We start from the raw sequence: 21,815 nt of genomic DNA on the forward strand, positions 1-21,815 counted from the left end.
AGTGTCCTGAATTTAGTACGATACATGCCCAATCCCTGGAAATAACTCCCACAGGTAACACGTCCGAAGTTCGCAAAGACAAGCAAATTGTTATTTCAGGGAACATCATCACTCTGAAGAGATTGGATACTTTATACTGACGGGTGGAAAAGAGAAAGTGTTCTAGCAAAACACTGGTCAGACTTGGGAAAAGACTTCTAGGATGCGATCTCAGTTGCCTTCATCATCCACTGGTACCCGAAACCCATCGCTCTGGCGGCTTCTCCCGATCATCTCTAGCAAAGCTTGGGCCCCTGGGTCAACGTCTAAGACGCTCCTCTGGCCTTTTCCCTAAAGTCAAACCCAGGAGAGAGATTGGAAAAACAAACAAACCAGAGCTGGGTTGGGGGGGAGGTCAGAGGTGATCTGGGCTGGACCCATCTCTCAGCAATTTTGTCGGCTCCTGAAACCTGACCCGAGGAAATTGCCCGGTTTCCTTGTCTGCCCCTCTGCTCGGCAAACAGTGGAACGGGTTCTGCCACATGCACTTCGACCTGGTCGGTGTGAAACAGGTTTAGGTCGGATGACGGGGCTGCCCGAGAAAGCAAAACTACGTCAATCTCTGACTGCCAAGCCCCTTGAATGGAAACCCTGGGGCACCGCAGGGGAGGAAGAAATCAAAGAGCGCTGATTTTTTTTTTAAGGTTGTTCAAAAGAAAGAGAAAATGCAGCTGCCAAGCCAAAGCTCAAGATATACAAAAGCCTTTGGTTCCAGTAAGATCTTAGAAATAAAATACCTGGGGATTTAAAATATTCTGTGTCCTGTATTAACTGATTTGCCTTGCTAGGGGTGGAGCCCCTTGGATGGGAAGGGACAGAGGACGCACAACAGGCTAAACCCAGGTTAACAAAACACCATTGCACGCTACGGTCCAAGCAAGTCAACCATGTGATGATTTAAGCTGTTCACACAATGAGCCAAGGGCTATGTAACCCCAATATGTTCGGCCACACACTGCCCATCCCCCTTTAACCTAGTTTTTGCCCGCGGTGCCCAGTTAGGAGGTAGCTAAACAGGGCTGGACCTGGCGAGGAGGTAAACAGGAAACCACCAGGCAACCTAGGCCTTTAAATCAGTTTTGATGGGGGAGTAGAACATACTCTGATAAACCCTCCTCGTTCTTGGCCAAATGTTGTTCACTCACCTAGGAAAGCAAAACGTTGGCGTGTTCAAGAGCGGCCTTCATCATGAAAGAGCCAACCGGGGCTTACATACGCGTGGCAATTGCCACCACATCCAAAACAGGCCAGGGTTGAAGCCAGAAATGCACAAGGACGCCCCTCTCATCCCCACTTCCTCCATCCCTTTCAGTCACTCTGCTCATTCTGTCTCCCTCATATGGGCCACCCCCAGAGACACCTAGGCAGACCCCGCAGAGCCCCAGAGGTCCAGTTTCCTCTCCCCTTCTTCTCCCCCTAGCCTGGGCCATGCGTCTGGAGACCTCCATGCAACCTAGTCTTGGAGACCTTTTCCATCTTCTGCTGCAGAACCCCTTACAACTCTGCCCAGGGGAAAACAATGAGCCAAACCAGCTTTGACGCTTGGATTTCATGGCCTGCTTTGTGGCCCAGCAGGGAGTTTAGATCACCGCCTTATGGCAGCTTTGCTCAGAGTGGCAAGACTTACCCCGTCAGCTTCAGGGGGGTCTCCCAAAGCCCACACCTCCAGGGAATCCAGCACGAAGTTCTCCTTGGCAGACAGCTGAGGGCTGTTGTACGTGCTGCACCGAGGCTTTGCTTTGCTGTGGCCTTTCCCATAGTTGCTGTCCAGCCAGAGCCCAAAGTATTCAAGCTGGCCTCCCATGCCCTGCAAGGAAAAGGAAGAGTCCCACCATGCAAGGCTGCAGTAGGGGGCTTGCTGGCGTGCCTGTACCGGTGCAGCAAAAGGTTGGGGAAGGCCAGCATGACCCTCCAACCAAGGGATAGGCCTGCCGGGCTGATGAATCAATCAAAACACTGCTGAGGGCAAAGGCCATCTCGCATGGCTGGACACGCTTCACAAAGAATCAGGAAGAAGTGCGGTGGACCTCTGCTGCTCATTGAAGCAGCCTCTCCGTGAGCCCGGGGGAGAAACGGTGCTGCTTGAAGAGTCACATCCACTTTCATCCGTGGATTTTTTTTTAAAGCAAGGGCATCTTGCCCTCACATTTGCAAGGGCACCTGAAAGTTGGCTGCCCTACTGAGCCACAGAGAGCTGGGCCCTCGCATGAGGTCCAAAGCAACCTCTTCTGACTCATGCTTGACACAGCGGCCTTTTATACTTCATTCATTCATTCTTTCCTCCATTCGTAAGTAACAGCTTGGTCTGGGGGCGGTTTATGGTACTTCTTCCCTGCAATTTGCATTCAGCAGTGGTAGACTGCCTCTTGACTTGGAGGTTTCACCCTGTGATGATAGCCATTCACAGAACTCCCTTCTTCCCAGGAACTTATCCCGCTTTCCCAACATGGAACCCCCTGTAACACTGGATCACAACTGCCAAACTTCCCCACCGCCTAGCAGCTGTGGACTTTGCAGTTGCCCACATAAGCCTTCACTCTGGCCCAGGGTTTCTCCAACAGGGTTCCGTGGCACCCTCAGGTTCCGTGAGAGGTCCCTAGGGGTTCCCTGGGAGATCACGATTTATTTAAAAAGTTATTTCAGATTCAGGCAATTTCACATTAAAGAAGTTTCCTTATTTTTAGTTTCATGCATCTATACAGGCCTACCCATGAAACGAATACTTTTGTAACTTCTGGCCTATCTTTGAGCCTGAATGTGCAGGGGTTCCCCGAGGCCTGAAAAATATTTCAAGGGTTTCTCCAGGGTCAGAAGATCGAGAAAGGCTAGTCTAACCCCTGTGACCTGTTGCCATCCGGCAAGGAGAATGGGGGGATTTTAGGCAAAAGGAAGGTGGAGCCACAGGACCAAAGCACGCTCAAGAGGCCAACTGCTTGATACTCACAAGTCCATTCGGCATGGTCTGCTGCCCGTGATTGAGGTACATGTAGTGGTTATTGTAGCCAGTGCAGGTAAACACAGCAAGTGAGGGAGAAACGGAAAACAGAAAACACGCATTGTTTCCTGCAAGGAACAACTGAATGAAGAGACATGGACCAAAGAGAGGAAAACAGCAACATTCGCCCCAACAGAGTCTAATTGGAAAAAAGAAGTTGCTAGTCCTCATTCATCTCCCATTGTGACTGAGAGCTAGCTGATGCAGTTTCTTTACCTTATCCCAGTGTTTCCCAACCTTGTGAACTTGAAGGGATGTGGACTTCAACTCCCAGAACTCCCCAGCCAGCTTGCTGCCTAGGGAACTTTGGGAATTGAAGTCCACACCTCTGCAACCTGCCAAGGTTGAGAAACACTGCCTTATCTTAATCTCAGGAGAATCATAAACTAGGAGAAGATTGCCACCCAGTGGACAGCAACAGCTGTCACACTTTACTTAGTGCTAAATCTGGGTGTAGTTATTTGAGATTTCAGCTCACACAATACTGCAGGAAGAGAGCCGTGTTAGCCTAGGATAGCCAAAGTTCAGGAGGAACACAGTAGTTCCTTTGCAGACTAACGGATTTTATTAATAGACAGAAACTTTTAGGAACTGCAGCTGCCTCTTAATAAAATCTGTTAGTCTGAAAAGGTGCTCCCAACACCCTGATTTTTAGCTCCCTGGATACAAAAGGGAACTGAACAGGGAAGAGAGATTTGGCTCCTGCCAAAAATTCTATGTGGGGGCAAAAAGTCATTTAATGCAGTTGACTTTAAAAAGCTGTAGAAAGCAGTCTTGTCTGCAAAATTCAACCTTTCCAAGGAATTGTTTTCAAACGTGGGAGCAAAGCATCTAGCCCTTGTGCCAGCAAAGGCAGGGTTGAAATCTCAAGAGAAAGGTGCCAGGCTGAGATTTCTAGTGGCTGGGAGACGACAAGGGAATGAGAGCAAATTATGGGGGAGGGGAAAATGCACAATTCTGAATTGTTTATGTGGTCTAATTTACACATATCCCAGAATTCTGCAGACTGGGAGCAAAATTTCTCCCCCCCCCCACCCCCCGAAAAGAATTTGCCTGATCTCTGCAAACCCAAAAGGACCAGAACTTTGGCTTGGTGAGGTTAGAAAAGGGGCCTCACCTTGAAACTGTGGCTTCACCTCCCAGGAGCATGAGGAAAACCCGCCGAAGACGTAGCCGTCGGTGTCCTTCAGAACCAGAAGGCAGGGCCCTTTGTTCACAATATGGCCGCACAGCTGCGTGAAGCTCTCCCCGTGAACCCCGGAGGCAAAGAGGAGCTGCCAACGGTGCTGCAGTTCCGGGGGGAGGTGGGCATTGAGGTACATGATGGAGGGGATGTCAAGAAGGCTGACGAAACGGCCCCCTCGCACACCTCGGCATTCTGGGAGCAGGTGGAGGATCCCCCCAGCTGCGTCTGGGAGAGACTGCAGGACAAGCAGGCCCTGCTGGACGACCACGTTGAGAAAGGCAGGGATCTGCGGGACTCGGAAAAGCCAGTCCTCGACGCTGCTTCGGTCGCAGAGGGCATCCAGGGCAGGCGCTACCTCCATCTTCTTCCCCTCTGAAGCAAGAAACACGGGTTTGGCCAGGGCCAGATCAGAGTCTGGCAAGGTGATGTACACACCCAAACATAGCACAGACCAGGGTTTCTCCACCAGGTTTCCCTGGCACCCTCGGGTTCCACGAGAGGTCACTGGGCATTCCCTGGGAGATCATGGGTTATTTAAAAAGAAAACATTAAAATTTGGGCAACTTCACATTAAAGGGGCAAGTTTCACTCTTTATTTTCAGTTTGAGAACACTGTTAATGCATCTATATAGGCCTACACATGAAACTAATATAATTTTGTAACTTCTGGCTTATATTTGAGCCTGAGAGTGCAGGGGTTCCCTGAGGCCTGAAAAATATTTCAAGGGTTCCTCCGGGGACAAAAGGTTGAGAAGGGCTGCCATATCCTATAGGCATATAGAGGGCTGCCATATCCTATAGGCATATAGAGACAGACTCTACAGAGCTATTCCTGAAACAGTCCTGAGCACCAGGACTAGACAGCTCCTAAAACGAACATGCTGTATACAGTCACCAAAACTGCAAGTCCGGTAGAGCAGGGGTCCCCAACCCCCGGGCCGTGGCCTGTTAGGAACCGGGCCACACAGCAGGAGGTGAGCGGTGGGCGAGCGAGTGAATTTACAGCCTGAGTATGTACAGCTGCTCCCCATCGCTCGCACTACTGCCTGAGCTCCGCCTCCTGTCAGAGAAAGCAAGCCCATTGGCTGCTATCTCCAAACGGCACGAAGAAAAAAGAATAAAAGGTCGGGAAAAAGAGGAAGCACTTGAATAATCTCAAAACCATCCCCACCCCCACCTCGGTCCGTGAAAAATTGTCTTCCACAAAACAGCTACCTGGTGCCAAAAAGGTTGGGGACTGCTGCAGTAGAGGATCCAAACCCCATAGTAAGATCTTGGCTTTGTACCCCTCATGAGTTCCAAACAGAACCAAAGGAGCTGGGTGCTGCCACCTGATGACCACTATACATAAAAACACCACCCAAGGTATACACTGGGTGAAAACAGAGACATTCCCCCCAGCACACCCCAAGAGGGGTGGAAGTAATATGAAACTTGTAAAATGAAGCCATGACAAAATATAACATCTATATTTCCCTGTCTGAAAATGAACTGTATATACCAGTGTTTCTCAACCTTGGCAACTTTAAGACATGTAGATTTCAACTCCCAGCATGGCTGGCTGGGGAATTCTGGGAGTCGAAGTCCACACATCTTAAAGTTGCTAAGGTTGAGAAATGCTGGCAGATTTATTTCCACAAGAAACCAGAACAGAAAGAGGATTTCCAACTGCCCGGGGCTGACAATTTTTATGGATACCTGAGAGAACGGAGCCAACAACCTTTTTACTCTCTGCGAGTAAAGCCTACGCAGCTTATCACAACCCTAATAAAACTGCACTTCTATCTGTATCTGAGGCCTAAGCTGTTCTAGATGCAATTTGGCAGAACACAACAGCATCTATGTGCATTTATTTTCAGCCTGTCATTCTCTCTATTGCTTCCGTGCCCTTGCAACGACAACGGACATTACAATAAGGCAGTTATGGGATCTAAACTACAAAGGACATAAAACAGACTCAGCGGAAAGCAACCGGTCTGCTGGAACATTTTGCTAACCGCAGAAAGCAGCAACGAAACAGAACTTTGCGGAGCACTGTATTTTAAAATCCCCCAAATAATGGTCACTCAAAGTCGGTGTCTAAAAATCTCCAACATTCTTGGAATTCTCTATCTGTAATTTAGGAAAATCCAAACTCTCCATGACACCTAGGGAAGTCCTGCAAAGATGTTAGGGCCATAGCAAGAGGGTTGTGCTAAAAATTTGATTATCTGCTCTTTTAGTGTGGCTGTTACAGCCTTTGCTTTATGTCCGAATGCTTGCTGCTGCCCAGGTCAAAGCCTACAAACGTAAGCATTCGTAGCTCACCTGCCGGTTTCAGTTCAGATGCCAGCTGAGAAGCCAAAGCTTTTATCCCAGCTACGGAATTAGGCATGTTCTTCGGATTCCAACCTTTCAGCTCCTTCCTGTAGTTTAGGACGTGAACCACAGAGCCAACCAGATCCCCTGCAAACTTCAAGGGAATAATTAGGGTTTTTAATGTGTTGGAAGATTTTAATGCCAAAGGTATTTCCAGAAACAGTCCTGAAACAAGGACAGAAAGCTGCTCATTTGAAAAGGTAAGGTTTACGGCCTAAAACCTTCCATATCTGCCGTCATCCCTGGTTTCAAATTCTTTTCTGACATGCTCAGAATCTCTCAGGAAGACAGACAACCATTAGCATAATACAGTTTCTCCCCAGGAGAAACTTTGTTCTATATCCTGGAGGAGGTTTGCTAAATGCTTTTGTGGGAGTGTGTGTGTGGGCACACAGGAGCAGTGCCAAAAGCATTTTAAACTTGGTAATCTCTTCACAGAGGAAAAGCGAACTTACAGTTCTGCCTACTGTTTCTCGGTATAAGGAGCTGCTCTGCTGTGGCTCGGAGCCAGCTGTTCCGGCGGGCTCCGCCCAGCTGAATTAAGCTCTCGCTGGCCCAGCCGACAAGGTCAGTGGTGCAAAGGAGGAACTGCGGGCCAAAACTTTGGGAGGCTGAGAAGCCTGGGATGAAGTGCTTCTGGACTCTAAGACAGCACAACTCCCATGCCCTGAGAGAATTATAAAGGGTTGGGCAACCACACTCTTGATGAACTCCTGTCTTCTGGCTCCCCACTTGGATCGATCTCCAAGCAACCACGCCGCACCACGTGGCACCCTATGAATTAGAGTCATAATTATGAAGACTTAGTCAATTTAGGGGTCCATCACCTCACCTTTCCCCTGGGCACAAACGAGACGCGCCTTCCTCTGCTTACCTCTAGGATCTGGCTTCCCTTGACAGTCTCCTGAGCATCTGAGATCATCTTCATGACAATGCCACTTTTCTCCTGGGCATTGCCCTTGAAGAGTGCTGACAGGAAGACAACAAACTGCTCCTTCACCACCAGGGTGCTGGGCTCTGGGGACTTGTGTGTCACCTGGATGCTCTTCATCCCGCTGTACAGCCTCGTAACCATCGACTGAGGGACAGCTTCCTTGAAGTAGGCCTAGCAAAAGAACCAAATGCATCAAGGAAGTTTAACTGCATGGAAAAATGAGAAGAGCTTACCCTATTAATGGAAGAACAAGGCCCAAGGAGGGCTTCTCTTACAAACGCCGTAAGCCAAGTTTTTCTCTATTACTAAACTCCATCGATATCCATTTCTAATCATCTCAGAACTAGGCTGTGTGTCCATCTGGACAGCTGCCAGGGAGAGCTAAAGTACCACTGTTACTCCAATCTCAGGATAAGATGTCATTCGCCTGATGAGGCAGACCATTGTTCACCAAAGCTTATATACACAGGGAAAGGGGCATCTCAGCTATGATTCGCTTTTGAAATGACCTGGTGGATCTACCCTTTTCCCTGAAAAGTACTCTGTTCAAACAGAAACCCACAAGCAGTTTCAGCATTGTGGGCTTCTCCACAACATCCCAACTTTAATTGGCAACAGAAGCCCTGAAACGGCTGTGACAGTAACAAACGTGTTGATCTTCAGGAAGCATCAAGGATCTTGGTAGTTTTTCTGCTACAAGAGACTAGCCTGGCGGCCTGTCCAGAAACACAGAAATGGTGAGTTGTAGGCAGATGGAAAGCCTCCCTCAAAATGAGCCTGAACCCCTGGTGACTTCGTGGACATTCTCAATGGTGGTTGTCACTGCCTTCTACTGGGATATTATTTCAACTCCCCAGTCTGGCCTCCTTAACCATATCCTGATCATCTCCCAGTGACCAGTTCCCATAAACCAACTCTAGTGACCATCTCCCATCAACCAGCTCCCACCCAGCTGAGTTCTGAGATCAACCACGATCTGCTGGGTACTTCCATCTGCTGGAACAGCTTTTATTAATCTTTAAAAAAGAGCTAGGTGGTTTACCTGGAGCGCTTCAAGCGTCACACCAGTCTGGGCCACTTTCCCCGTCTTTACAGCGATGGCCTCATCTGCTCCAGATAAGGCCCTGAAAACACGGTCAATGTCCACTTGCTCATCACAAAGAAACCTGGAGAAATAGTTCTGGTAAGAGCTGTTGCTTTCCACGTTGCCCATTTTCTTCTAGCCGATAGTGAAATCCTGCAAGGAATTGAGAAGAAAAATGAGGAGAAGCAAGGATGCTAACAGCAGCAGGCTCAGATGGACTCAGCCCCGCAAAGGCATCAGGGAATAAGCAGATGAAGAACTTAACGGGCTGTAGAGGAACCCCGAGATGGCCTTGAAGGTATTCAACAGCCATTAGGTAAACGTCAGCTTAGTCCAAAAAGGGAGGAGGAAGTAAAGAAGAAACTCAAGACTTCCCTGCTCTGGGGGGAGGGGGGAGAAGAGAAAAACTCTGTAGGCTTTCAAGACTCTGTTATTAAACCCTGCAGCAACAACAAAAAGTAGAGCTCTGGTAGTCCTTGGGCAACCTGTTTCCTGGCCTGACCTACCTCAAAGGGCTGAATGAGAAGTCAAAGTAGGAGATGGGATGTTGAAAAATGCAGGGACTTCAGGATCTTCTCCAAAGCCCCTTCCCTGCAAACACAGCACTGCCGTAAAAATAGGAAAAGCCGGCAAGTTAAAGAACTGATTTTGTAAGGGCAGACATAACAGTGGTGAGCTGTCAGCTCCAGTCTGTGAATCAAGCGGTCCAAAGGTTCATCCTCCTTGTGTGGAAGATACCAGAACGTCTGTGCTATTTTATGGGCAAGGACCTAATTCTGTAGGCAGGACGTGTCCAGAAGGAGGGAATGAAAAATAAGAATAAAATCCCTTTTCTCCTCCAAATGTTAATGGGAAGGAATCAGAGCCAAACTGGAAACTACACAAAAATAGTATAAACTGCTTTTCAGCCTCTCTCATTTTGGTCTGATTCACACCCCAAATTAAGCAACAAATATGGATTGTTTGTCTTCGGCTTAAGATGTAGTCTGAACCCGGGCATTATGGCTTGTAAACCGTGATTTATGGCATAAGGTGTTGGGCAAACCAACCAATCACAGCTTAATCAAAGAGACATAGTTAATGCATGGCACAATATATGAACCCAGCATGTCTTCATAACTCTGACACTCCTGGGAAAACAGGTATGGTTGGAACGAAGGGAGCGGGGTCAGAAAGGGCTTCTAAAAATGAATGCTGGATAAACAAGGCCACGGAATTCTGTTTTAATTCATTTAAAAACCATCTGTTGCTTGTCAAAATGGCACCTTCCATATTGCCTTCATAAATCACGCTTTGGAAACGGCATGCCTTACTTTCGCAGAGAGACGAAAACTTTCGCAACGCAGAAGCTACACAGGCGTCACTGCAACCATCTTACGAGGGCTCGTTTTCCCCCCTTGGGGAGAAAGAATGAAAGACTTTCTCCTGGTGGCATCTCTCTCGCACATATGCATCAAAGAGCGGGAGGATAAAGGGGGGGGGGGGAATCAAGCGTGCGACCTGAGTCTTTTTTATTGAACAAGCTCCAATGAGCGACAAATTTTAAAGCATCAAAGCCTCCCAAGGTTGAATTATTCAGCGGCCAAAAAACATGTCAAAGACGAAAAGAAAAAACACATGGGGAATATCAGGAGTAATAAAAATATTATCACACGCAGCGCATGTTACCCGTTTCTGTTTAGCATAATGAAGACAGCTGACAGCTGTCCCAAGAAGGCATTTACCTCCTTTTAAGAATGAGGGCCTCCACAAAGCAGCTGCTTTCCCTTCTACCTTTGGTGTGACTCAAGCCAAGGTTTGCCCAGCTTATGCCAAAATTTAACAGATGAAATGTGGGTCCCTTATTTACTCATCTCTTCAAGGCAAGCTTGTCTTGGCCGGTAGACTGATGTTAATGGACCAGGAGCCTGGTGAAAAGAAAAACAGCCTTTCTCAATATATAATAAGCCACCAGGGCTAGGTTTCTGATTATTTATGGCAGTATATATATTAATAGCTGCTGGTGTTGAAGGAGGGAATGACTGCTGGTGTTCTAGCAATTTATTCTTCTCCTTGTCTGGTTGCACCAATTTTATAACAGATGTAGACCTGAAAACTGTAACACAGTATTTGAGAGGCAGAAAAAGCAGATGTGAGAGCAGTGGTTTTCCCAGCTTTTTAAAATTAATTTTATTGCTTTTTTTAGATAACAACAGAAAAAGAAAAAACAAAAAAAAATACACAAAGGTACGTTCATTATAGAAAAACCCGTAACGGGTACTTTAAAAAGTGCTAAAAGTATAATAGAAAAAGAAAATAAAAATATGAACTATATCGTTACAAGAATAAACCGTTAGAATTCTATACAGTGTTTTTCAAACTTGGCAATTTTAAGATGGGTGAACTTTAATTCCCCAGCCAGTTTGTCTGTGGGTAACCTTTAACTGGGCGAAACAGCACATCATAGGGCGACAATTTTTGGACCAGGGTACCTCAGATGGGCTGATTTACAGAATGCATCCAAAATCCAGGACCTATGGCTCCCGTGGAATTGAAATTTGGCAAATTTTATAGAACATTTTATGACATAGAAATTGTAATAAAACATTTCCTGCGGTCACCTCCTGAGGTCTGACTGTGCTATACAGTTCAGTAGGGACGACACGGGCTATTTTCAAGGCGGATGCATCTCTGAAGATCTCCCTGAATTTTTAAGAACTTTTCCAGAGAAGGGAGCACATTAGAAGCTCTGCCGTTCCTGAAGGCATCAAGAAGCCTGGTAAGGAAATATCTCTGAAACGATGGCTCAGGGGGTCATGGGTTGTCGTGTGTGTGTCTGTGTGTGTGTGTGTGTGTGTGTGTAGATATATAGATATATATGCAGCTCACTTCATCAGGTGCTTAGAGTGGCTAGACCAGAGTTTCTCAAACCGGGTTCTGTGGTACCCTCGGGTTCCGCGAGTGGTCCTAGGGGTTCCCTGGGAGATCATGATTTATTTAAAAAATTATTTCCAATTCGGGCAACTTCACATCAAAATGGTAAGTTTCATTCTTTATTTTTAGTTTAGGAACACTGTTGATGCATCTATACAGGCCTACCCACGAAGCGCATAGACTAATTTTGTACCATCTGGCCTATCTTTGAGCCTGAATGGGCAGGGGTTCCCCCAGGCCTGGAAGGTATTTGAAGGGTTCCTCCGGGGTCAGAAAAGGTTCAGAAAGGCTGGTCTAGCGTAGCTGCAGCTCACTTCACCGTTCATCCATGCATGGCGTGGCTTGGCTCTGCCGCTCAAAAGCCGACGCCTTTTAATGGCATTTTTGGGGCGGAAAGGGGACCACCCGGCGCCTCCAGACTTTTGGCTGCTATCGACTAGCACAGCTCTCCTGCTGGAGGGAAACAGGGCGCAAAAGCAGGGAAAAACAGAAAAAACGTAACAGGCAGGCGGTGCATGTAACAAGCAGCCCCCGGTGCAATGAGACCAAGCAAAGGCGTCTTGCATTTGCCCCCCACCCCAGTGGGGGCCGGGCAGGGCTTGGGAGAGGCGCGCGGATGCTCCCTGCAGCCCCAGGCCGGCCTCCCTTGCAAGGTGGTCGCGCACAGAAAAAGAGCTGGGCGGGGGAGCTTCCCTTTCTTTTTTCTTAAACACGTGCGAAGGTAAAAGAAATGCTCGATCTAACGAAGCCGGGAGAACTGAGGAAGGAAAAGCAGCGAGAAATCACGGTTCCTGCCCTCTATATTAATATGCATGAGGCTCATGAATCTTAACGAGGGTCCCCCAGCGTGCCTCGCGCCGCTCATGAATAATGAATGACGCCACGTGCGGCCCCGCCCCCTCCCCAAGGCCGCGAGTTTGCCGCCTCCTAACCTCGCAGGGACGACGCCGGAGGCCCGCAGGGTCCCCGCCGCTCGCTTTCCTTTCCCTCAGCGGCCCCCCAGTTCCGCAGCGCCGCCGCCGCCGCCGCCGCCGCCGCCCTCAGCTCCGAGAAGCCGCCGGCTGGAGCTCCGCCCCTGGCCCGCTGGAGCCACAGAGCACTCAGCCAATAGGAGCGTCAGATTACCTCGGGGGCCGGTTCTAAACGTTACGTCACCGCCTCCGTCAGTCATATTGCTTAGAGACGCGGAAGCGGAATTCGGCCCAGGGCGTTGGCGCATGGAGCTGTTCTAGGCATCGACAGCTCCGTGGTAAGAAACCCTCCTGGGTGCTTGCGCAATCAGGCCGGAAGTGAGGGAGTTGACTTTTTACATTATTTTGCGCTCTGCGGGGCGGAAGTTTGGGAGACGCGTTCCGAAGCGAGCGCCCTCCTGCGGGAGGAGCGTCCTCGTTTTCAGTGCTCGCCCAACTCAGCTGTCGTAGCCAATGGGAACCCTCCTAGGGCGAGACGGGCAGAAGCCTCGAAGGCGTGCTCTGAAGTCTTGAGTTCGAATCCCGATTGCGCCCAAAGAAAACATTTTTAGTATTACAGTTTAGCAGTTGCAGGGAGCTCAAGCCAGTTATTTTTTTCCTGTAGTTTTTTTTTTTTCCTGTGCCTGTCCATCCGAATTATGCCTGACTTTTTGCTGCTATAACAAAGCATGCAATTTGGAGAGCTGGTTGCAGAAGACAAACCATGCAGGTTAAAGGCATGCTTCCAGCTAGCTGGATCAGCAGTCTGACACTAACCCAGACTCTGAAAATGGAGTAATTTGACCAGTGTTTCCCATCCTTTGCAACTTTAAGCTATGTGGACTTCAACTCCCAGAATTCCCCAGCCAGCATGGCTGGCTGGGGAATTCTAGGAATTGAAGTCCACACAGTTTAAAGTTGCAACGGTTGGGAAACATTGCATTAGACTTTGCCACTTAGTTGCTGCCTCTTCCAGAACAGCCTCCCCAGCCTGCAAAGCCCAGACGCAGCCGTGGCGGCTTGGCTGGGCATGAATAAAAGTGCCCATGATGCTGCCATCCGCCTTCTGCTTTTTGGACCAATGCCAGTGGGATGTTTATTAATGCACGACGCGTTCCAGAAAACAGGAACCCTCCCATCGTGTACCCAGTTGTCCAGAGGGAATGAAAGAGGGGGATTGTGCAGTAAACAAGCAGCCTTGTGCCAATTCCCATTCGTGTTCCAAACTGATTGTCTTGAATAAGTGATTTCCGCAGCCCAAATCATCGTCTTCCACATTTTGCACCGTTGTGCAAAGGCACAAATGTCCGGGCTGTGTTTCTCCACAATGCAATGGGTGCCAATGAGAACAAAGTCGTGCTACATTTATATCACAATCCCACACTCCGAAGTAAGTGCAGCTTGAGTTTGGTGGGGAATTAGATTCACGGGGGAATCAGATCAGAACTGCTCAACTTTTTCTGAGCCAACTTTTTCCACCTCCTCAGGAGTCAGAGATGTGACGCGTAAGTTGCAGAGGCATGGTCTGCAACTGCAGCTGAAACACAAACCAGCTCATCTTCTGAAGATGTCCTGTGTGGTCAGATGACAGAAGCTACTTATGAACTGATACATACAGCAGGGCCCCTATTCTACAGCCCATGAAGGCGCCCCCACTTCTGTAGAAAGATGGCAAGGAGGTAGAATTATCCCCTAATAATTTTCCACAGCCAAACTGTCAGTTGTTCATTCCAGACTCATAACTAGCCACCCGTCTGACGAACAATGACAAGAATATGACGCTGTGGTCTGCCTACAGTTTTGCTCAAGGTGAAGCATCATTTTCTGATGATCTAAGCTTGAAAGAAATCAGCTGACCCACCTAATTTAACTTCTGTGCATGCATAGATTTGGGGAGGTGGGGAACAACATTGTTCCTCCAAGATGCAGGATGCAACACTTGCTGACACATGAATTCTTTCTTAGGAGAACTTGCAAAGGAATCACAAAAACATCCCACTCTTCAGTTAGGTGGCCACTGGAATCCAGCAATCCAATTGCTGTTGGTTGCTTTGTTTTTTAAGAAAAAGAAGTAAGGGAAAGAGGGGCCATTGGCCACTGCTCTCATCAAAGTACAGGTAGTCCTTGTTTAGTGACCACAATTGGGACCAGCGACTCAGTTGTTAAGCAAAGTGGTCGCTAAGTGAAACGATGACTGTGCTTAGGATCTGACCTCAGCTTTCCTTTGTTTTACAGACCTGCGAAAGTCGTAAATGGGAGGATTGGTTGTAATGTTACTTTTACATCATTGTCGTAAGTGCGAATGGTTGCTAAATGAGGCAGTCGCTAAACAAGGACTACCTGTGACACCAGGTTATTACCCTCCTTACAGGGGTCTGGACATACCCGCTTTTGCACACAAACATCTGAAACGTCAGGGTAAGGAGGAAGCATTCATGAGATAGATTTGGTGAAGAGTAGTGACAAGCCCTGGGTATTTGATTTAAAACAAGGAGACCTGAGTCAAAATCCACTCGCTCTGCCCTAAAGGTTAGCAGCTGATTTTACCACACAGGTTATGAAGGAAAAATGAAGCCATGATGTTCCCCAAGACATACATGCACGACGCTGAAGCTGCAATCTGCACACGCATGATTTAAGAATAAACCTTCCTTGTAAGGAAATGTGAATTGCTTTGCACACCTGTCCTTGCCTGGGTTTCTCTCATCAAGTAAATGCAGCAGTCCAAGCCCTCCCATCCAAAGCTTCTGCCGCTGGCTACTCAGTCACCTGACCACTGGCTAAATTTGACTTTTAGTAGATCTGGATTCCAGCAAAGGTTCTTCCTTATTATCATTTTTACCATAAAAGGCAGCCTTTGCTTCTGCTTCCCTCCAACTGGTCCAGTTTGTTCTGCACAGTCATCTTCCTGTGGTTTTGCTTTTGGCTCAGAGAGGTTCCCCTTTGCAGATAGCTTACCTGATTTGTTGACATTCCTTACATAAATGTGTTGACCATATATGGCTACAAAGTGGGAAGAAGCTCTCTTGAGCTGAATCAGAAGCTTGTCCCTGAAGCATCAGTCAGTCCTGAAAGAAGAGACCTTGGTTTTTCACGCCGGTTGCATCCGTCCTTGCAGATCAGCAGGAGAGAGACAAAGGCTGATTCCACAGCATGGGCCGAGCACAGCAATGGATGGGCAGCCCCCAAATCTGTTTTATGGCCCTTCAAGCCCCCTTTAACTGCCCCCCCAAAAGAGAAAGACAATGGTCTCCTCACCATTTTGAGATAGAAAACATGGGGAAACAGGAGTGCTGATCCTAAAATAAGCATACTGCAGATTGAAAGAAAACTTCTCTCCAAAATGTGGCCCCACTCATTTTGCGACCCTCTCCTTAGCAACTCCCCATCCCCAGTGGATGCCTATTTCAGGCAGAGGCACTGATCGGTAAGCAATAACCACCACCGCCCTCCAGCAAATGCATCTGAGCTTGCATGGTTTTACTTAGAATCATAGAATCTTAAGGTTGGAAGGGACCTTGGAGGTCTTCAAGCCCAACCCCCTGTCCAAGCCAGGAATAATCATACCATCTCATACAAATGGTTGTCCAATCTTTTCTTAAAGACCTCCAGCTATGGAGCACCCACCACTCCGGGAGGCCAGCTGTTCCACTGCTTAATGGTTCTCACTTTCAGGAAATTCCTCCTTGTTTCCAGGTTGGAGCTCCCTCTGATGAGCTTCCACCCATGGCTTCTTGTCCTGCCCTCAGGTGCCACGGAGAATAAGCCGATGCCCTCTTCCCTGGGGCAGCCCTTCGAGTATTGGAAGACTGCTGTCACGTCTCCCCTCCTTCTGTGCCATTCTGATAAAAATCAAGGCGCTGTATGACTTATTTAGAGCAAACTAGAAAGAAAGGTGGTGGTGGTGGGTGGTGGTGGTGACATCTGGAGAAAGTTCCCATTGGGAATTCCTTCTCTTCCTTTGATTTGGGCCCTACGTGAAGAGGAATCCCGTCCCTTAAACCTCGGTTGGTTTTAGCCGCTGATTTTTCCAGCAAGAAGACTTGACAGGATTAATGGGTCTATGCACAATGCAATAAAACAACCGAACCATGCAAGTACCTTCAATTCTTTTTAGACATGTCTGTTAAGGGAAGAGTGTGGGCGAAGAGACCCACGTATTGTGGCTTGCAACCAAACATTTTGCTGCCTAGTTCAGAGCCCGCTGCAGAATCTAAAACTTTCCGTGAGCCATCTGAAATCGGGAGCGTTTGAGAGTGTGGTGGCATGACGATCCTTGGACTTCCCAGTCAGTTTGGGGAGATGCGGCCAAGCAACGTTTGAGGAGATGCTGATTGCAGTTTGGCCAGCCCACTAAGCCATGGGTCCAGACACATTGCGTGAAATCATGGTTTACTCAGTGGCTGGTTAAGCCACCAGACATAATTAGGTTCACACAACACTTAATACGCTACCATGTGTTTATGAAATGAAGAAGCTTAATCATAATGTGTGCCTGTCTGTTCAGCCTGACATATGAATCCAACCCTTTGTGCCTAGGTTGAGAAAGTCAATTATTAAAACAAACCATGCATTAGTAAAATATTTGAACCCAACTCTGCTGTAGAGCAGTGTTTCTCAAACTAGGCAACTTTAAGATGTATGGACTTCAACTGCCACAGTTCCCCAGCCAGCATGCTTTTAAGATGTGTGGACTTCAGCTCCCACAGTTCCCCAGCCAGCATGCTTTTAAGATGTGTGGACTTCAGCTCCCACAGTTCCCCAGCCAGCATGCTTTTAAGATGTGTGGACTTCAGCTCCCACAGTTCCCCAGCCAGCATGCTTTTAAGATGTGTGGACTTCAGCTCCCACAGTTCCCCAGCCAGCATGCTTTTAAGATGTGTGGACTTCAGCTCCCACAGTTCCCCAGCCAGCATGCTTTTAAGATGTGTGGTCTTCAGCTCCCACAGTTCCCCAGCCAGCATGCTTTTAAGATGTGTGGACTTCAGCTCCCACAGTTCCCCAGCCAGCATGCTTTTAAGATGTGTGGACTTCAGCTCCCACAGATCCCCAGCCAGCATGCTTTTAAGATGTGTGGACTTCAGCTCCCACAGTTCCCCAGCCAGCATGCTTTTAAGATGTGTGGACTTCAGCTCCCACAGTTCCCCAGCCAGCATGCTTTTAAGATGTGTGGACTTCAGCTCCCACAGTTCCCCAGCCAGCATGCTTTTAAGATGTGTGGACTTCAACTGCCACAGTTCCCCAGCCAGCATGCTTTTAAGATGTGTGGACTTCAGCTCCCACAGTTCCCCAGCCAGCATGCTTTTAAGATGTGTGGACTTCAGCTCCCACAGTTCCCCAGCCAGCATGCTGTTAAGATGTGTGGACTTCAGCTCCCACAGTTCCCCAGCCAGCATGCTTTTAAGATGTGTGGACTTCAACTGCCACAGTTCCCCAGCCAGCATGCTGTTAAGATGTGTGGACTTCAGCTCCCACAGTTCCCCAGCCAGCATGCTTTTAAGATGTGTGGACTTCAACTGCCACAGTTCCCCAGCCAGCATGCTTTTAAGATGTGTGGACTTCAGCTGCCACAGTTCCCCAGCCAGCATGCTTTTAAGATGTGTGGACTTCAGCTCCCACAGTTCCCCAGCCAGCATGCTTTTAAGATGTGTGGACTTCAGCTCCCACAGTTCCCCAGCCAGCATGCTGTTAAGATGTGTGGACTTCAGCTCCCACAGTTCACCAGCCAGCACGCTTTTAAGATGTGTGGACTTCAACTGCCACAGTTCCCCAGCCAGCACGCTTTTAAGATGTGTGGACTTCAGCTCCCACAGTTCCCCAGCCAGCACGCTTTTAAGATGTGTGGACTTCAGCTCCCACAGTTCCCCAGCCAGCACGCTTTTAAGATGTGTGGACTTCAGCTCCCACAGTTCCCCAGCCAGCACGCTTTTAAGATGTGTGGACTTCAGCTCCCACAGTTCCCCAGCCAGCACGCTTTTAAGATGTGTGGACTTCAGCTCCCACAGTTCCCCAGCCAGCACGCTTTTAAGATGTGTGGACTTCAGCTCCCACAGTTCCCCAGCCAGCACGCTTTTAAGATGTGTGGACTTCAGCTCCCACAGTTCCCCAGCCAGCACGCTTTTAAGATGTGTGGACTTCAGCTCCCACAGTTCCCCAGCCAGCACGCTTTTAAGATGTGTGGACTTCAGCTCCCACAGTTCCCCAGCCAGCACGCTTTTAAGATGTGTGGACTTCAGCTCCCACAGTTCCCCAGCCAGCACGCTTTTAAGATGTGTGGACTTCAACTCCCACAATTCCCCAGCCAGCATGCTGGCTGGGGAATTGTGGCAGTTGAAGTCCACACATCTTAAAGTTGCCAAGTTTGAGAAACACTGTTGTGGAGTGTCAGGTCACTGCATCCCAGTGAGTGAGGATGCACTTCCAGTGCAGTGCGCTGTCCATAGTACAACCTAGATGTTCCGTGCATAAAACAGCCCTTTGTATCCTGAAGAGATGGAAGAAGAATTCAGACCCCCAAGTATTTAATGGCAAGCTATAAACGCATCTTGTAACAGCAACTAAATTGCCTATTAATTTACAGCGAACCGCAGCAAAGACTGAATCAATAGCAGATTGAAGGGAAAATAAAAGAATCAACCAGGCCAGCTGCTTTAATAACTTGGTGTATTGAGGGGTTTCCAATATTTATCAGGGGCTGAAGCAGGCTCACATCCTTCCCTCGGCAATGAAGTGGCCGCATCGTGCTGTCCTTCTGACTGCTTGAACTGAAAAAGCAGAACCCCAGTAGTGCCCTGGGTCTCACTATACAGAGAAGGCTCTTGGCTCAGACAAACGCAAAGCAACATCAGGCTATATAAAGTTGGAGGGATATGATACCTACTTGCCAACCAGAGCATTAGAGCTTAGTGTTAAAAGTCTCCAAGTTTTTTGCACATGCTTAGCAGTGTGTTGGCCCCACAGGGTCAACCAGATAGGAATCACAACCAGGTGAGCCAATTCTACTTGACTGTAAAGCTACACTGACAGAATCATGCAAAGTACATCTCCCCCCCCCCCCGCTTCCTTTACAGCCCAGGAAACTAGGGAGGGTCCCTTATTTTTCCCCTGTACCTGTTAGCACTCACTGTGTGCTTGTGTCAACCTTACCAGGTAGACCAGACAGGAAACACAACCAGGTGAGCTATTTCTGCTTTGTTGTAAAGCTACATTAACAGAATCTTGCAAGTCTGAAAGTACACTTCTCCCGCCATCTCCTTCACCCCCTGAGAAACTAGGGAGGGTCTCTTCTGAGCCTCTTGCCTCGCCCACTATCCAGCTGTGGGCTACGCTGTCTCTTATCTGACCGCTCCCTCGGCAGCACCTCTTTGCCCAGTCTCCCAAGGTCTTTCCCACATACTATTATGAGCAGGTAGGGAATGTGCTCCCAAAATGCCTGGCAGTGAGGAAGGAGACTGCATATTTGCAAAAAGGCTGCTGGGGTATGTCTGGGTGGGCACAAATCATCCATTGGCTAGAAAGCAGATGGGCAAGGTTTTAGTGAGAAATCACGGGGAAAGCTGGGAAAGGAAGAGAAGAGAGAGTGGAAGTAAACAGCCAAGAGAAAGCAGGTGAATCAGCTGACAGCCTGTCTCATAAACAGCAACTTAGTGCAGATGGGAAGAAAGCTGGGAAGCAGCATTTCCCGTCGGCCAAAGAGACTCCACCTTAATGAACTCATCGTAAAATTAGGCTGGGAAAGCCCTATCACCGTTTCCAAGATTGAGGTCAGGTTCTGCACTGCTGAGCCAGAACCACACAGATGTCAGTAAGATGCCTTTAAAGTTAGCCTGGAGTAAATACACACCAAATCTTGGACATTCTTCTAGGGGTGAGGGTCTCTGATTCGCCGAAGTGGCGCACCTTTGCTTTACGGAGCATCCTGGGACAGTTTCCTGGGTATGACCCCATATCTGGAGCAGCCATTTTCTAGAATCAGGTCAGCTGGAAGTTCCCAGCTGACACCCAAGTCATTAGCAGGCGCATCATAATGCCTCCCCTTGAGATGGCCCAGAAGAGCTCTTCAAATGCAAAAGTCCCTAGAAGTTGCATGTGGGGTTATGTGTGATTGTAAAGAAAGAGTTCACGATTGCCCGTTATGTGAGTGCACATGGAGAATGCAGACTGTGAGCTTGGCTGCGCTTGACTTAATGGGCCAGTGATGTGAGCAAATGCTGATCCATTGCCTGACAGCTAGTCAAGGAAACGGGTCAATGGTGCTTCATTAATCTCATCTGCATTAAGGTCAGTTCTGATGGCAGGAAGTGAGATCTCCAGACTTGTTAGCAGCTGCTGTTCTTCAGTGTTTCAAACCAGATGGAGCCATTTTCCACCTTCCTTTGGTTAAAGATGACATAAAGACAGAGTGGGAGAAAGGGTAAAATCTTTTCCTAATTATGTATGGAGAAAAGGCAATGCTTCGCTGTGACTGTGCAGCCAGATCCTTTCATCTGCCGAAAGAATAAATCCCAGGATCAAGAAGAAATGAAACATTGATTATATCTGTTTCTCAGCAACTTTGAAAACTTAAAAGTGTGGAAGGTCCTAGCATTATATTTTTAATGGAAGACAAATGGTGTCGTTTCCTTTTTTTTTTTTTTGCTGTGCCCAAACAAATTATCTGAAGGCTTCCTTGTCTAGGAAAGAGAATCTTGGAGCCAAGCATGGAGAGTGAAGCAAGGTTCCTGTTCTTCTCATGATTTTATTGTGGTGAAATTTGCCTTCCACCGTCCAGAAGGTTTTGTTCTCCTGTGGTTCTGCCTCCTTTAGGATGCCTTAGAATTTATTTTGAGCTTCTCCTGGTGGTGTTTTTCAGGTTCACTTTTGTTGGAAGTCCTGGCAAATCCAGCATGCCTCATTAGCATGTGAATTAGCATGTAAATTGAGTTGGCCCACAATGCAACTCTGAGGAATCTGTTTGTTGCCACTCCCACTTCCTCTTTCTCTCTTCCTCCTTCTTCCACCCAGGGAGGAGCAAGCATGCTGCTTTGCTCTCCATTCATCAGGGCCATGTGCTCAGGCCTTGATGAAGGATTCTGCCCCTTTCTTCCACACAGCTCTTGGCAGCTGTAGGGCTGAGAGTTTAGGGCAAAACTAAGTATTTAGAAAGAAAAGAAGAACAAAGGAACTTCATATTTTCCACCAAGTTGGATGTAACAGAAGCAACAATAAAGTCAGTAAAACTCTCTTTTACTTATCTTAACCTAAACCATCTAAGTGTGTGATTCTTTATGCTTGGGAGGGCTGAATGTGTAAGATCAATAACCTGTGTTCCTCTGACATGCTCATTGAAGCTATTTTAAGATAATATTCTTTTTTCT

The 21,815-nt window shown here is 48.0% G+C and overlaps 1 protein-coding gene across 1 annotated transcript; it reads right to left on the bottom strand.

The window, feature by feature from the left end:
* On the bottom strand, nt 1–12,519 carry MEAK7 (MTOR associated protein, eak-7 homolog). The gene is made up of 9 exons (XM_063313078.1): nt 12,442–12,519; nt 10,321–10,503; nt 8,555–8,749; nt 7,453–7,683; nt 6,528–6,672; nt 4,152–4,592; nt 2,984–3,102; nt 1,667–1,846; nt 1–330 (listed from the first exon to the last, which is right to left on the bottom strand). The coding sequence occupies exons 3-9, from the start codon at nt 8,723–8,725 to the stop codon at nt 211–213; spliced, it is 1,407 nt and encodes a 468-aa protein (XP_063169148.1). The 5' UTR covers nt 8,726–8,749; nt 10,321–10,503; nt 12,442–12,519; the 3' UTR covers nt 1–210.
* Nucleotides 12,520–21,815: the final 9,296 nt, after the last annotated feature.

The sequence above is a fragment of the Candoia aspera genome, chromosome 11 (genome assembly GCF_035149785.1).
Source record: "Candoia aspera isolate rCanAsp1 chromosome 11, rCanAsp1.hap2, whole genome shotgun sequence".
Taxonomy (NCBI): domain Eukaryota; kingdom Metazoa; phylum Chordata; class Lepidosauria; order Squamata; family Boidae; genus Candoia; species Candoia aspera.

Bases quoted from the DNA above. Each gene is read 5' to 3' on its own strand.
- MEAK7 (XM_063313078.1), bottom strand. From the start codon at position 8,725: ATGGGCAACGTGGAAAGCAACAGCTCTTACCAGAACTATTTCTCCAGG. The intron at 7,684-8,554 runs GTAAACCACCTA...TTCTTTTGCTAG, and splicing joins TGACGCTTGAAGCGCTCCAG to GCCTACTTCAAGGAAGCTGT. The intron at 6,673-7,452 runs GTAAGCAGAGGA...ATTCCCTTGAAG, and splicing joins AGGGAAGCCAGATCCTAGAG to TTTGCAGGGGATCTGGTTGG.